General features: G+C 47.7%; 1 protein-coding gene across 1 annotated transcript in view; it reads right to left on the bottom strand.

The window, feature by feature from the left end:
* Nucleotides 1-11,911, bottom strand: part of AKR1D1 (aldo-keto reductase family 1 member D1) — a 34,689-nt gene extending 22,778 nt beyond the window's left edge. The window contains exon 1 of the mRNA XM_082280864.1: nucleotides 11,708-11,911. Within this exon, the coding sequence (XP_082136990.1) occupies nucleotides 11,708-11,800 (93 nt within the window). The 5' untranslated portion in view covers nucleotides 11,801-11,911. The remainder of the gene's footprint in view (nucleotides 1-11,707) is intronic.
* Between the last annotated feature and the right edge of the window lie 478 nt (nucleotides 11,912-12,389).

Raw genomic sequence — 12,389 nt, 5'->3', positions numbered from 1 at the left:
CACAGATGAAGTAGCCAAATGGCCAGTTACCACTTTCTGTGAGTCTGAAAAAGCAATGTGCTTCATCAGTTCTGTCTGTCTGAAAGGGTCTGCTCTCTTTTTCCTCTGAGACCATAAACTTTCCTGATTTTTAATGTTTATTCCAGACACCTTCCATCACATCCCATTTTGTCAAAAACTATTCTCCCTACCACAGCAAATGGTTCAGCTTCAGTTTTGTTCGTGAGTGCACATGACCAAACCACAGGAGAATGTTTTTATGCAGGCATACCCATGACTTTTTCTCTTCCCACTCAAGTAGAATAGTATTTGCTCAGCAGTGTTAGTGCTTGTCTGACTTATTACTGTTATTTAGTGTCACAGTTCAGCTGCCCTTCAATTCTTTTGTTTTTTCTATAGCATCTTTTTCTGGTCAGCAATTTCCATTGGCTTTCCAGCTGATTAAGAGGTTATCTCCAAAGACACAGCTAACAGGACACATTGGCAGTAGATTTTAATCTTGTAAAACCATGTGAATTGCTACTGTAGTCACTGCTTTTATGTCTTAACATCAGTATTGTCATTTATTCTTTATAAGTGCATACAGTAAAGGAAAACGGGCTCAGGCTCTCAGATTCTGCTCTGCCCTGTTTTACAGGAGCAGCTTTACAGAGTTGCATACACAAGTGTCAGCAGCACATGAGAGCAGAGGAAGCAGCACTTCAGGGAAGAAGCCCTTTACCTTAGTCCTGAGCATCTCACCTGTTTAGTGCAATGCTTTCCGGTCTCTCAGCTGGGAATAATGATCTAGGGGGGAAAAGCTTGAGGTGTTAGGAGACACAGGGCCATCTTCTGGAAAAATCTGAGTTTAGCTGCAGCAGAATTACACAAGACATCCAAGCCGTGGGCCAAGTGCTCCAGTCCAAACCTATAATTTAGGATGTGGAGCCGCTGTTTAGGAATCTTAGTCAGCTAAATACAGGAAGGAGAAAGTAGGTACATTCCTGGGCTCAGAGCCTCCTTCACCAGAGCTCAGCACTCACACACAGATTCTTATGCAAGTTTCTAGAAGCCCAATTGCTTATTTCTATTTGCCTGTTTTCTGGACAAGCTGGCAAAAAGGATTGGCTTAAGATGTTAGGAACAGAGCATAGAAAGCATGTGTACTGAAGGCCCTGCAGGAAAGCACAGGTTGAGTTTACAAAGCTGGAGGATATGAGCCACACAAGGGTACATTCTTAGAATTGTTTAATCTTGTAAAAGAGAAGCTGTACTGTACACCTCTTTCTTGGAAAATGCAACCGCCAGCACATCCCTCTCTCTTGTACACAGGAAAATCTGGCTTTCATCCCCCGGAAGCATTGGCAGCCACCATCCAGGAAGCAAAACCCAGCAAAGGGTTCTCTGCAAAAGCAGGTAGAGCTGGGAATGGAGGCAGAGAACACAGCTACGAGCCACAGGCTGCTGTGCTGGCCCAGAACTTTGCTTTATGTCTTCCACCGTGTTGCCTTGGAAGGTGGAGGACAGCAAATATGTGCAGAGAAGATGGGGGAATGGTGACACTTGTGGCCTTGTGTCCCACTATGAATGAGGGTAAAAAAGGGGTGCCTTTCCCCTCTAACCTGATGGTCTGTCGGTGGCCTGAAGCAGGGGTTTGTCCGTACAACAGAAATTAGGACTGCATAACTACAGATTTAGCATTTCTAGAATTCCTGTGACATTGTTATTCTAGGATTTAGCCAAAGCTGTCTTCAGGAAAGCCTTATTATTGTTGCTGGCAGAGGGTGCTGGAGTTATTTTTAACACCTAACTGCAGAATCCTCAGTTTTAGGAACTCTGCAACTTTTCACTGGACACAAAGTCAGTTAATGCAAGGTGAAGCTAAAGAGCTGCCATACCTTTCTGCTGGCAGCTAGAGGATTAAAGCAACCAAGCACATGATAGGCACACCTGGGACCCCATGCTCACAAGGCTAGTGGGGTGGACTGGGAAACTTTCCTGAAGAGCTGGAGGACACAGTAGCCCTCTGGCTGGCCCTGGAAAGCATGGATCTATCTGGGAGGGTGGGTGCTATCAAAATACCCTTCAGACAAGCACTGCAATCATGGGGATGTGTGAGGTAAAAGTGGAAGATAAAGCACCAGCTGGTGCAATAAAAAAGAATAAAAGGTTGCCAGTAGCTCTTCTGCTTCATTCCCTAAAGTTAAAGGGGAGAGGTTTCTGGCGCCAGTTTGAAGAAGTGTTTGCAAAGGCAACTGTAAGACTTGGGGAATTCCACCACCTAGTTAGCTGAACCAACAAGAGTTGGCTTTGAAGCCTAGAGAGGCATTTTCTGCACAGTGCTTTCAAGTTTTGACAAATCTGGCCTCCTAGGTCAACCAAAGAGACAATCCAGATGTTAGCTTCCCACACGAGCTGCAAGAACATGCTTACACTGTTTTTTGGAGAACTGCGGGGAATCAGGGACACATGGGAGTGCACAGCCATATTTAACGTATGGAGTCGGTCAGGGACATTTTAAAAATGGACCTTTGCCTGGAAAACTGGGCTGTAAACGTTCTTGCCAAAAAGCGTATCTTTCAGTTGTGGTAATCCCGATTACTCACTCGTAGGGGTTCAGTTTTTCCCCTCTACAACAATGCCAGTGATTCCCTGTCTCATCTTCTGTGAAAAAAATCTTCTTAACTTTTATTTAGATAGAATGACTTTCCCTGTGGCTCTTGAGCAGGCTTTAATAAAACCCAGAATATTTAGAAAGCCATAGGGAAAGAGAAAAGTACTATTTTTTGGGTGTCAATATTTGGCTTAGTATTATTGCACTGATAACAGCCAACTTTGTAGTTTTTGGAAGAGGGGTATATTGAAACAGCTAGTGCTTGTCACTGCAGCACGCAGCTATGGAATGGAAAAGGTCTGTTCCCTGTTTGGTTACCTTTCAAATAAGAATCCTCGTGACTGGTTTTGAGTAGTGCTACTGTCCTAAAAGCTTATCTGGATTAACTCTCTATTAGTTTTGGATCTGGACTGATTAAACACGATTCTACCCCCTGTCATAGACAGACATGTAGTTTGGTGGGTCATGGTGGCACCTGATATCCACCATCCAAAAGTTGTCCTGACTCCCAGATGAAGTTGTCACTTCCTAAAGGCCCCCTTGTTCTGGGAGCATTCTCCTCTGGAGTGCTCTTGCCGAGTCCAAGTCTGCACGTGTTGGTGCCGCGTTTGGGAGCCAAATGACACAGTGCCAGGGTGGCTGCAAGAGCCAGCCCCTCTGCTTGGATTAGGCAGGCATCACTGCACAAGGCCAGGCAATTATCTGGCTGTCAACGGATTCATTAGTGCAAGTCCTCGGCTCTGCAGGGGGATATGCCTCTTGGTCCTGGAGCAGACTGAAAATGATTTCATGTAGCAGCTGAGATGTCAGCATAGGTTAGAGGTACTATCGTTTTAAGAAGAAGGGTTTTTGTTTAAGGCATGCTTGGGTGGCTGGGGGGAGGCGAAAAAGTCATTCTGAGAACAATCTGCTCCTCAGAGCAAACTAAAAAATTCACCATTTTCCAGGACCAGCGATTCTGTGCCCATTTTGCTCAAAGTCCTCCCTTTTTGTAGCTAGAAAGTTAGTCCTTCATTCACACACGTCTACAAGGCTGGGCTCTTCCTCATTAGGAATTTTATAAGTTGACCACTTCAGTAACTGCAGCTTTTAATCTGCTACACACGATTAGACATTAATTGTGTTCACAACCGGAAACAGAAGCCATTACCACAAAGTAGAGATTAGTAATACTATCAATTTATTTTCTATTAAGCTTCAGGTTTCATGGAAATGAAGAACCACAGAGATTGCATCAGAGAAGATACATGGAGGAAAAAGAGCATTTTGCAAATTCAACAGTGTTTTAGAACCAGGGACTTTGTGCAAATCAAAGTGTCAGGAACAAAGTTTGTGTCTCCAAGAAAGTTGCATGCAAGAATCTTTCCTCCAGATTGACTTGTGTGGTAAGTCATTTTATCAAATCCAAATTTAAAATCTGACATTAATAGGTAAGGTACAGTTCTTACACAAAAGCTAGGAGTTTCTGAGTCTGCCAAATTTCAGGAAAAAAAGCATCTGCCTTTTCTAATTACCTGATTTTTCTAATTGTATGACATAGGTTTCCTTTCTTAGTGAGATAAAGACGCAATCTTGCATTTTTGCAAGCCAAAAATGTTCCATTGTATAACACAAGATCACAGGGAGCTAGCAGTAGCTGAGGCATCAAGAGGTGGTTGCAGGCAGAGGAGGAGAGGTCAAGGCTAAACACGAAGGAAGTGTTGAAGACAACAAAATGGAGGAAGACTGCTCCAGTGGCAGAACAGAGAAGTTGTATGGTTGAGGAAAAAAGGAGAACACAAGATAAATCAGAGGTAGTAAACCTGCCACTTGAGCATGTAAGAAAGGGAATTCTAAAATGTGTCATGAAACAGTAAGACTTTAGCAAAAGTCATCGATGAAATCAGAACTTGTTCTGAGATCCTTTTGATTTAGCTTAACCTTCTAGTGTGTGCCCTCACCTCTTTGTTGTAAGGAGTTTGTTCTGTGAAAGCACTCTTTCATGTGTGAAACCACTTATTCCCTGGCATATTTGCCATCTCTGTAGCAAACAGCATGGATGATTTAAGGCAATACTAGAGCCCAATCACTGCAGTTTCTTGAATCCTCACACAAGCTTCTGCCTAAGAGCCAAGTTGGTCTGTTGCCTGCTAAAAGCTGATGCCCGCTGCTGCACCTCCTCAAGGCATCTGGGCACCAAATACCAAGAAATCCTGCCTTGATCTGCTCTTGGCAACTGGGTCTTGCCAGTAACTGACTTAGCTGAGGAATAAGGAATAAAATCTTAGCAATAATCAGTGGGGGCATCACTCAACACCAGGATACCAGCCACTGAAGGAAAGGCATGCCATCTGCAGTCTGTGCAAGCAAAATTGATGCAGTACAGTTTAGTCCTTCAAGCACTAAACTAACTGAGTCATGACTCCATGAGCGCTCTGGCTCCAGATATTTGGTTTCAGGATAAATATTGTTCAGTGTGAAGGCCAGGCTAAGAGTTTACTAACAGGCAGGCAACAAGCCCTCCAGGACACACAGCAGATCACGCACAGTTGTCTTTCTGGGCTGCTTCCCTTCACCCCTGACTCAAGTGTACAAATCTCCACTTGGGTGTATGGCTTTAGGATATCCTCAGAGACCGAGGTAACATGAGGCTACCCTCTGAAACATCTCAGAAATGCCAACCCCGGGAGACCACATGTTGCTGTGTGTGGCTCCACTGCTCCAAAGCGCTCCCTGAAGATAAGAAGGACTAATACTGCATGAGGTAGTACTGCTGCTTGAAAAGAAAGCAGCTTGAGAAAGCCAGTGGTGGTTACCAAAAGGGTCTGTGAAGGGACACAATGTCTTATGGAAATGCTGGTTAGGAGATACAGCCCAATAACTTCAAAAAAAATTTTTTTTTCAGGAATTTTATTTGCCTCTTAGGTTCAGGGCCTAAATAAGATAATCGTAACCAAATATCCCAGCTGACTCCCCCAGCTCTGTTCAAATTGGGTTCCCAATATTTTACCTCTGAAAAAAATATTTCCCTGGCATTACATCTGGTAATTTCATGTAGCTTTGTAAAGATCACTTCATTAGAGAGCTAACTTCACACTCAGTATTTGCTGAGTTCAAACACATATTCATGTGTAATCACTTACATGAGAAGGACCGAGGTATTTTCTTTGCATGTTTATTTTAATAGCATGTCATGGGAAATAAGATAAAGCTGTAAGAACACTTGGATGTTAGAACAGTTCCTGCTCTTGTCACTGCCTCTCTCATCTCTTTCAAGTAAAAAGTCCAGAAGTCAAGTTTACCTCAGGAGGAAGGCAGTTGTCAGAGTCAGAGTAGGAGAAATTTATAGGCAAGAGATCAAGAAGTGGAAGCCTTTAAGCTCAACACTGTCTGCAGAGATCTCAGGTGTGTCACTTCTCTCTGGGAGTCTCAATACATGATTCATTTTGCAGCTTTGGGTCAGGCCAGGTGACTTTCTTTACAAGTTACCTGAAATCATTGCTGTCTTTAGCCAATTGTATTTCAGGAGCCAGTGGTGGCCAGGAGGAAAACAGGGGGAATTAAGTTGTGTGTAATTACTGCCTTACTGCAGCTCAGAGATCCAGATCCTGTCATGGGGACAAATCATTTATTATCTCTTTTAACTTAACAGCAGCCTATGGCAGCTCCAAAGGCAGGCAGCCTGCAGCAGGGGTGCAGCCAGCACGGTTTAGAGTGATTGAAAAAATTTCTGCATGCACATCCTTGTGCGAGGAACTTTTTGGCATAAATGATCCCATGAGAGCATTAGAGGCTGTTAGACCTGTACAACGAAAAGTTACTCTGTTCAGCTTCTAGCTTGGGTGTAAAAAGTAATTCAGGGTGCCAAAACAGTGTTTTTACTTATCCAAACCAGATTTTTTTAACTTGGTCACTCAGACTGGATCTGGGAGCCCTGGATGAACTTTTCCTCTCCCTGAAATTTCAAAACCAGCAATTTCTTCTTAAACAAAACCCAGACTGTCTGGGCATTCACAAGGGTTACTTTGTGGTAGTTAAAGATTTGGGGAAATGGGTCTCTCTTCCTCCTGGCTGGATGCCATACCAAGTTCTTCAGCATCCAACACTGTGGGGCTGGTGGGCAGTGCGCTTTCCCATGGGGAGGGTGCTCCTCCTGCTCCAGCCTGTGCATGTTCCTTCTTGTCTCCATCACATACCCCACGATCACGTTATTTCCCTGAGCTGTCTGATATGAGTTTAATCCCCAGAGGCTGAGAGGAGGACTGAATCTGGTTTCCCACCGCCCATGTGGATTCCCTTACCAGCGGGCTATTCAGGGAAAGGCAACTGCTACCTCCAAGTGCTTTAATAATTCTTTGATTCCTCAGCTTGTACTGCCAGTGCCCAAAATGAAATGCTTTGCCATTTGTTTTGCCTGAAACTATTCCACAAAACTGCTTCCAATTTATGAATGGATTTGGCTACCTCAGAACCTCATTTTTAGCTAAGTCGTAACTTGCCAACAGCCCTCACCCAGTGCTATTCTTGAGCGCTTTGCCCAATCTTATGTTTCAGAAGCAGCGCCTCTGTACAGTGCGGTTGCTACAACCTTCCCTCCAAGCCCTGTCCTCCCTCAGTCAAAACAGGAAGGCAGGAGAGGAGCTGTGGCCAAGGCCCCTTGACCTTCCAGGGAAACAGCGAGTATTTATGTGGAGACACTGGACTGATGATCTTAGCTGTGTTGACAGGGATGAGTTATAAAGTGAAGCAGGCATAAGTGCAGCTTTAACGAGGCATAGGGTTTCCAGGATTTAGGAGTGTTTTTAGCACCTTTCCCCTCTAAGACTGCTCATCCCCACACTTCATCTGCTTCCAGATGGGTACCAGTGCCACTCAATAGGCTGTGCTGGGAGCTAAGAATCAGTGCTGGGAGGTGGTGGGAGCCTGGCATGGACTTACCTGGTTCTACCATAGCACAGGGCAATGCCAGGGGCTCATCAAGGGGCCTGTCCTCCTCTACCACCCTCCCCTGTGGGGCTGCCCTCTCCCTCCTCCCCCCCATCTACTTAATACCCTGGAGAATTGGGTCAACAGCTTGGGGGCCCTCAGGGAGGGGGAGCTGGACACGGTGCATCTGCTGGAGCCTTGGCAGAGCTGCTCCTGCACTCACAGGACTCTGCCAGAAGGATGCACAGAGCCAAACAGAGGTAGAATTGGCATCAAATTTTAAAGCTGTCTGGAGTGCTCTGGTAGTCCTGATTCACAGTTCCCGCTGTGGTTCCCACCCAAACCCATGAGGAGAAGGAATATTTGGGAAGTGAAGAGAGAATAGGGGAAGGAGTCAGTGCCTGAGATTTCCACTTTTTCACTCGAGTCCATCCTTGCTAGGATAAACAGCCTAATTTTTCATGTAGGCAAGAATCTAATACAAATCATGCATTTCCTTCCTTGCGTGAAGGAGAATGAAAAACCAACTTCAACACACTGAAATCTGCCTGCAAAAGAAAATTTAGCTTAATAGTTATACAATTATTGCATTCCTTTATTTAATAATAAGGATAGGAAACACCAATTAAACCTGTAAAAAACTTTTTATATGCTTCTCATGATAAATAACCTGAATTTATGACAAATTCAATTCTATGACCCAGTGAAGATTCCTTTCTTCCTGTTAGCAGATGAACTGATAGCCAATGGATTCATTGTACTTTCTTGCTGTGGTAGGAGAGTAAAGCAAAAAGAAACCCCCACCATTGCACTTTTCAGCCTCAAAGAATTAGCTGAATTGTCATCCCAGCCTCTACCCCGTCAGAAGAAAAGCTCTCCCGCATCCAGGGGGAAAGAGCATTCAATGAAAATGAGTCTGATTATCAAACAGACCTTTTCCACAGTGGTCCAGCTCTGCTCCTGTTGAGCGATGTACTACATTGAGTCAGTAAACTCGTGCAGGGGACTGACTTCGTATCTTTTGTTGATATAGATGTATCTTTTGTTGAGTATTTCACAACCAGAAAAGCATGACTTATCTCCCAAAGTCGTCTTTGGGAGAAAAATTAAGTAATTTAAGATGAGCAAGGCAAGCTGCTGACACATTTCAGATTTGAAGGCACTGCTGTTCAGTTTATGCAGACAAAGCCTGAAACGTGAAAGCTGGCCTCCTGCCTTTGTTTTCTTGTAACCGACTGCCGGAGAAGCCCATTTCCCCGCTCCGCGCCTAACTAGATCTGCCTGGTTTGCTTAACCAGCGAGCACATTCCTGCACTTCAGGAAGAACACTCCAGGCTCATTACGAGCTACTGGGCTACAGCACAACACTGAGAAAACAGATTTGTTTTGGACAAGCTGCTCTGACATGGAGGTGCCAGGGTGAATAACCCTGGTGGAAAAAAAAAATCAAAGCAACAAGCTAACATAAAATCAAAAACCTGCCTGCAAGAGCAAGATGAATAATCTGACAAATGAATGGCTCTGTATTTTGTATCAAAGCACGAAATGACTAGAAGTTGCAGGGATCTGACTCATGAGCAGAAATAGAGTGCTGGGGCTGGCTTGAGCCGTCGCTACCACCAGCTGCCTGCCCCCACCGCTGGAGAATGGGTGGCTTAGATGCTGCTTCTTAAGCAATTCAGCCACAAAAGGCTACAGCTAAGCATTTTAAGGGAAACGTGTCAGCGCTAGTTTATAGCCTCACTCCTTAGGATAAACCTTGAAACGGTCCTGGGTTGCCACAGAGCCTTTCAGCTGTTGAGGCAGGAGGAATAGGGCAGACACCTCGCCAGGCATCTCAGTGGAAGTTGCACCAGGCACAAGTCAGCACTCGGCAAAGCAGCTTGTCCCAGCCAAGCAGCACTCCGCTGCCACGGCGAGGAGCCGACAGAAGTCTCCCCCATCCCCCTTATCAGCAAAGCAGCCTTTTTGAAACGGGCAAATTTTAAGCTGTGACCTATTTAAACATCCTGCCCCATCACCGACCAGCAGCACAATTCTGCAACAAATCCCATAGCACGCTGCTGCCGCTGCGTTTTCCCAGCTGCTCTCTGTGACAAGTTCTTCGACTCAAATAGCAGTCCTAATCCTAGCGTAAAGCTCCAGCCCAGCTCCACCAGATAAACATACATTGTTTCACCCGGTCTTCTGCGAAAATGAGACTGTGGCAAGTGCCTTATCACTGCTATTTTCTCTACCTCTTCTCAGCTCCTCCTCCCACCCGTAACTTTCTAACGTGTTTATCATGTAGAAAGAGAAAGACAGCTCAGAAAATCAAACTCCTACAAACGCAGGGAGAAGGAGAAAGGGTGATTGGATATATGCACCCATCCCTACTGAGGGTACAGTTACACAGCAGCTTCAATTGCTCTAAATTGGAGTTGCCGTAGCAATGCCTGCCCTGCCTGCATCACCCTGTCCCCCCCACTTTCTGTCAGCAGAAAACAAAGGACGTACATGCAAAAAGCCACTACCTGGGGCTGTTTTGGCTGAAAACGAGCCCTACCTAAAAATTACTCCTTTTGGCTCATTGCGTTCCGTGCAAAGGCTCGCTGTACACCTCAAACCACAGGAGGGCAAAGGAAGCGTCGGGGAGAAGAAGCAGCTCTGTTGCTCTGTTGATTTTGGGACAGCTGGATTCCTGGAGAGGGAATTCTTATCAGGGTAACAGCAGTGCCGAAAAGCTGCCTCCATAAGGGGAATCGCACCCAGCTCCCCTCTCAGGTCTGTCAGGTTACTTGCTACTCTGGGCTTCCTGCCTCAGCCTTGCCTGATGCCACAGTATTGGGCCACGGCTTGTCCGGGCTGCAGGCGGGAAGTGTAGCAAGGTAGGAACTCTTGTGCTGGCAGCTGCATTTTTCTTAACTTAAAACTAGGGCAAAAATTGCAACTTGATGGTTCGGGGCATGGTGTACACGTCTGGAAAAAGATGTTTCAAGTTCATTCAGAGCTATTTTGACACTGAATTATGCAACATTCTGCTTTGCTATATCAAAACTCCTGCTAGAAACCTTAATTTTGTTTCAGTAACCATTATTCAAATAATGCACTAGCTGAAAATATCTCCAGAAAGTCTAGTGATGTGGGGGACGATGCCCAGGCTCTGAAGTAATGAATTCCTACTGATTCTCCCCATCGTTAAGTGAGATCTGCAGTCCTGGGGATGTCTTACACCCTTTCTGCATCACTCATGCATTGCCTGCAGTAGTGTTTATTGAAAATTCAACACCGTTATTGATGCACCATAGTCCATTTAGTGGTTGGTAAATTGCTTTAATCAAGAGTTTTCTTTAAAAAGGTAATTTTAAATATCTGTGATATGTGGAGTCATACACACACATTGCATCGCAACTATTACACAAGAAGGGTTCTGGCCACTTTGTCTCTTTCCCAACTCTTCAAACAAACAAAAAAGACAACTGATGAAAGATCAGGCAGTTTAGGAGAGCTTTAAAAGGCAGTGGCTACCGAATTGCCTTTGCGCTCCCAGGTGCGCAGAGGGAAGAAGCATCAGGTGTGCTTCCCCAGCCTCCACGGGTGCAGCCGACCGGCACGGTCAGACGGGATGCCTGCCCGGCGCAAAACCGAAGGATGCAGAATATTTGAGAGTGGTTTGGCCTCTGGCAGTCAGCTGTGGGAGCCGCAGGAATCAGGATGCAGGAATTTGGGTCTTTGTTTCAGGAACATTACTTGGAAAGTGTCGGGGCCAGCCGCAAGACGGTCCGAAATCCCTCATTTTATTTACGCTCGGCGCAGAGGGCAAGGCAGGGGACCCGACGGCACCGTCCCTCCTGGCTCCGGGGCCCCGAGGGCTCCTGGCCTCCTTGCCGGGAGCCGGCGCTCGCTGGGGGTCCCATCCCTTCCCGACCCGGGCATTGCACTCCAGATTCCCCGCGCCCCTGCCCGTGCGCCCAGCGGCGCGGGGCGGTGGGCGACGGTGGCAGCTGCAGCACACCGCGAGCTGGGCGGCATTTTTCCTTATTTCTTCCCACCTTTGCCTCATCTGCGGGCCGCGCACTGCCCGCGCTGCTCATAGTAGAGCTGGGTCTTTAACTTCGCGCACGGGGAAAGGAGCAAAGAGAGAAGTAGCCGGGACGGGAGGAAAGGAGGGGGGTAGCCGCGGCTCGGGGGGCTGCAGCGAGTGCAGCCGGCACCTGTCCCCGGACTTACTTTCTGGGGGTCGGCGTAGGTGCCCAGCCCCAAGAGCGGGATGCTGTTGCCGTCACTCAGCGGAATGCGGTGGCTCTCGGCGGTGAGGTTCATCGTGCCGGCAGGTAGGGCCGCCCCGGACCCGGGGCTGACTCCGCAGGGGGCGGGAGCCGCCGCTTCGCAGCCAACCGCGGCCCCTGGCACCGGCACCCACCGACGGCTGGACGGAGCGGACCGGGAGCGGCTCTGCGGGGACCGAAGGACGAACTGCCCGCTCCCGCCGCCGCGGAGCGCCTTTTTGGGGGGCCGAGCCACGTGTGCCCGCGGCTGCCCTGCACCGCGCCCCGCCGCGCACCGCCCCGGCCCCGCCCCGGCCCCGCGGCCACCGGCTCCCCGCGCACCGCCCCGCGCAGCGACGGCCCCGCCGCGACCCCCGCGGGCGACTCCGGCGGGGGCTGCGCGCACGCGAAGGGCTGCTCCGTGCAAGCCTCCAGGTGGGCCCGTGGGCGACCTGCACCTTGAGCGGCTTGGGGTATTGCTGCCCTACGCGGAGCTGCCGTCAGCAGGGCACGCGGCTTCCCGTGGTTTGGGGCGTCCGGTCTTGGAAATTTCCCCACAGAGGTGTAGAATAGTTTCCACCTCCCCTTTCCAGTGGTTGAAACCCACTACTGTAGAGGCAAGGAGGGAAGGAAGGAAATCCCAG

This window comes from Coloeus monedula (genome assembly GCF_965178545.1).
Source record: "Coloeus monedula genome assembly, chromosome: 4".
NCBI lineage: Eukaryota > Metazoa > Chordata > Aves > Passeriformes > Corvidae > Coloeus > Coloeus monedula.
The sequence above is the reverse complement of the archived record's forward strand: the minus strand, read 5'-3'. Positions and strand labels throughout refer to the sequence as shown.